The following is a 3,700-nucleotide window of genomic DNA, read 5'->3' on the forward strand; positions in this document are numbered from 1 at the left end:
AAATTGGAATATGGAAGTGGTTGACTCATAGCCCATCCATATAAATTGTTGGCGTCAATATATGTCAGGTAGTTTATAGGATCGCTAGACTTGAATTTGTCATTTAAGTATTTGTTATTTGCTGTAGCGATCCTTTGGGTACATTGAGTCAACCCTCCCCGGACTGCAGTTTTTAAAAAGTTATAAATATCAGGATCACTTATAAGTTCCAATTCTATCTTTGTGTATTTAAGCATTGCATCCCATGAAACTGAAGGAGCAGTAACATAATTAATGGGATCTAGTCTGTATACTCGTGAACAAAGAGTTCTAAAATTTTCGAATACATCGGCAGAATTAGAACATCGCTTTCCAAGTATAATTTTAAGTAATCTCTAATACTAGTACAGTTAAACATTCTCCACACGCTCTGAGCAAAGTTATAATCTTCCACGCTACATTCCTCATCATTCAGAGAATTATAAAAATATTCCCTTGAAGGGAGCTGGGATTCCTCAAATTTTTGAAAACTATCTAAATAGTCATAGGGAAATACTCCTTTTCTTCGTAGCATGTCAAATTTTTCGTTTTGATATTTGCTGTTCAATATTTTGAAATTGGATACATCCATATAGCTAGCAAGTTTTTCTAAGCTCGAATTTAAAAATCTATTTGAATCTATGTATCTTATTTTATATTGATGAAGATGTGAATCAAGCTTGCAAGTTTGAGTTAACGCAATATATAACTCTTTATTGCAAGGAATGGGTTTCAATTCATCTCTTATCGATGTTACAAATAAGTGGATGTCATATCGAGACAAGTTGTGACACACTACAGGGAAAAAGGGATCGCTTAATCTAAATGTTTGCTTACAGACCTTATGAATAGGCCCTACATATTGGCCCGTGAATTGATTGAAGTATTTTTCACGATCATCAACCAAAATTTGCTCATCGCAGGCACAGCACGCTTCGTGTTCCTGACAGTCTTCATCCCAAATATTGAATTCATATATGGGCTTTTTACTAGATTTCCAGTACTTCTCATAAAGGCCATCAGTTTTAGCCCTAAGCACTTGACAGAATTTTTCAATACAATCAGGTCCTGAAATAACGAAGTCGTAATGCTTAGAGTTTATTTATATTTATTTATTTATTTTATAATATTTACCTTCATATGTCCACATCTCATTTAGATGAGGATTGTATTTATGTGCAACATAAAATGAAACTGCACATGCTGTATGCCTCTGCGCCATAGTAGTCGATGATTTGGAGGGATCATTAAGATTTCTATGGAAATTTTCCAAAACAGCTTCGATGTCAGCATAAATTACGACTGGGGGTGAAAGTTTTTTCGACCAACTTTTAAATATGGTTTTAGTATTGGGTTCTGGATATAGAGCCGCAACTTTTCCACACTCCTTAGTGTCGTGAATAGTATTTGTAGTACTATAAAATTGCAAACAGTTATCGCAAAAATATGCTGCACTATGAGATTTACTATGTTGGGAATAGCATAACTTCTTCATGCACGTTATATAGGCATAATGCATCATTTGCATATCACTATTGATGCCTAGCAAGTTTATATGATTAGGACGAATTTTATTAGTCCTCACTGTGGGTCCCACAACGTTTTTACCATTATCATCAATTTCATATATATTGATGCTGAAATCCTCATTGGCTTTTTCGAATCGCTTTATTCCTTTGCTTGTTATTGGAAACTCAATCTCAGAAAAATCGAGTCTAAAACCGTTATAATGAATTATTTCCTGGTTTATGTTTAAAATGCGATAGCTTGATGGGATTGCTAATTTGTCTCGAGCCAACCTTTTTTCAACTGATCTTGTAAATGTAGTTTCTGCATGTCTTTTATATGCTAATGATGCTAAAATACACCACTTGAAACAAAAATCATCTACATTTTTAACATTGATGATAGCATTTCGTGATTTTATTTTTTTAGGAGCTTCTATATACCCCCTTGCAGGGATGTGTTCCAGTTTAATTATTGTTAACTCAAAATATTTAAAATTTTTTATAGCCCAACCTGAATCCTTCTCCTGGAATTCGCTGCTTAAAGTTATAAGGTTTTCCAGAGCGTTATTTAAGTGTTCATCAATGAACTCTTGCTCATATATGGGTTTGTATGAAGTTATGAAATGCTTCATTGTTTCTGTCAAGGTTTCATCATCAGTTTGCTTGACATACAGACCATATACTTTTAAATTGAACTTTACGGCTCTGTACTCGCTCAAACAACAATTAAGTAAATTGATTATATCATTTTTACAATCATTATAAAAATCTTTTAAGTCAATCCGATTACTTTTACTGGATTGAACCCGATATGATTTTATGGGAAATTTCGAGTTTGATGCCAGGTTGATAATATTAGGATTGTTATGTATTTGGTCTGCAGCGGCATTCTTATGCTTTTCAGACATAATATGGCGCTTTTCCTTCGAGGGAGTGTAACTCTCACCGCATATTGCACAGTCAATGTTTTCCGCTGGTGCATTCATTCTAGGCCGTTTTGAAGATCTTGAAGTTGACTGTTCTCGGAGGTCAGTTGTCGAAGAAGATTTCCTCATTAGCACGTTGAAAGCATTTCTTTGAGCAGAACATACCTCATAATGAGAGTCTAGCTCTGCTAAGTCGAGGAAATTCAAACATAGATCGCACTCAACTTTTTTCTGGGGACCTAAGCAACTCTCATAATGAGAGTCGATCTCTGTTCCCTCTAAGGATTTATAGCATAGATTGCACTCAATCGGAATCCGCGGTCCTACGCAACTGTCGTAGTGAGAGGCGAACTCTGTTAATTTAACAAACTCTGAACACATAGTGCACGCGATTTCGGGATTCATTTTGAAATTTTTATATTTTGTTTGATCACTTTCACTATTAGAAGAGAACTAAGAGTTTTTCATAAAAAGCGTTCTATTTATCTGCCTAACGCCTACTCAGTCTTTTGTATTCAACAGGTTCAGTACTCGTTTAAAACCGGTTTCAAAACGATTTCTTCTGCTGACTATGTAATAATAGGATGTGAAATTCAACCAATAAATACATTCAATACCAGGTACCTATACCTGAAATGCACTTATTCTTTTGTGTAATCCTCGCTTGGAAAACCTGTTTCAAACGAATCCTATGATTCTCTGGGGGATGTAACATGTAATAGTAGGAAGTGAAATTCACCCAATCAGAAGTAAGGAAACATTGAAAATAAATTTCTTAAATGTAGTATTCTATTTATTATACCTATGTATGTATGTATATAATATTATGATTAGAAAAATACATCGAATATTTTTATTATACATATGCTTTCTCGCCTTATTTAAATCCAGCCTCAGTTCTTTCCAACGCCGCTATTAACTCAGCGTCATCTTCATCCCGAAGTAGATCCCTGAGTCGATCCCTTTCGCCGCAGTCTTGATCATCGACCAAATCGAAAATATGATCATCATCCGGAAAAACGAATGGCGTTTCAGTCATGGAGTCCTCACCGACATATTCCTCAAAAATGTATTGTGATGATATCATGAGGTCATCATCCTCACTATCATCATCCCATTTAATCTCATTAATAGGATTCCAATTCCTCTCGATATAATTTTGGGTTTTAATTCCAAAAATCAGTGACAGGTCCACGGAGTCTGGCTGAGAATCCAGATTTATGGTTTCCTCCGGTTGCGACTCAATAA

General features: G+C 35.1%; 1 protein-coding gene across 1 annotated transcript; it reads right to left on the bottom strand.

Moving 5' to 3' along the window:
- Positions 1–280: 280 nt before the first annotated feature.
- On the bottom strand, positions 281–3,087 carry LOC121403883. The gene is made up of 3 exons (XM_041591939.1): positions 2,618–3,087; positions 1,153–2,542; positions 281–1,086 (listed from the first exon to the last, which is right to left on the bottom strand). Exons 1-3 carry the CDS (start codon positions 2,855–2,857, stop codon positions 281–283), a joined length of 2,436 nt encoding a protein of 811 aa, XP_041447873.1. The 5' UTR covers positions 2,858–3,087.
- Positions 3,088–3,700: the final 613 nt, after the last annotated feature.

This window comes from Drosophila obscura, unplaced genomic scaffold (genome assembly GCF_018151105.1).
Source record: "Drosophila obscura isolate BZ-5 IFL unplaced genomic scaffold, ASM1815110v1 contig_1, whole genome shotgun sequence".
Classification (NCBI taxonomy): domain Eukaryota; kingdom Metazoa; phylum Arthropoda; class Insecta; order Diptera; family Drosophilidae; genus Drosophila; species Drosophila obscura.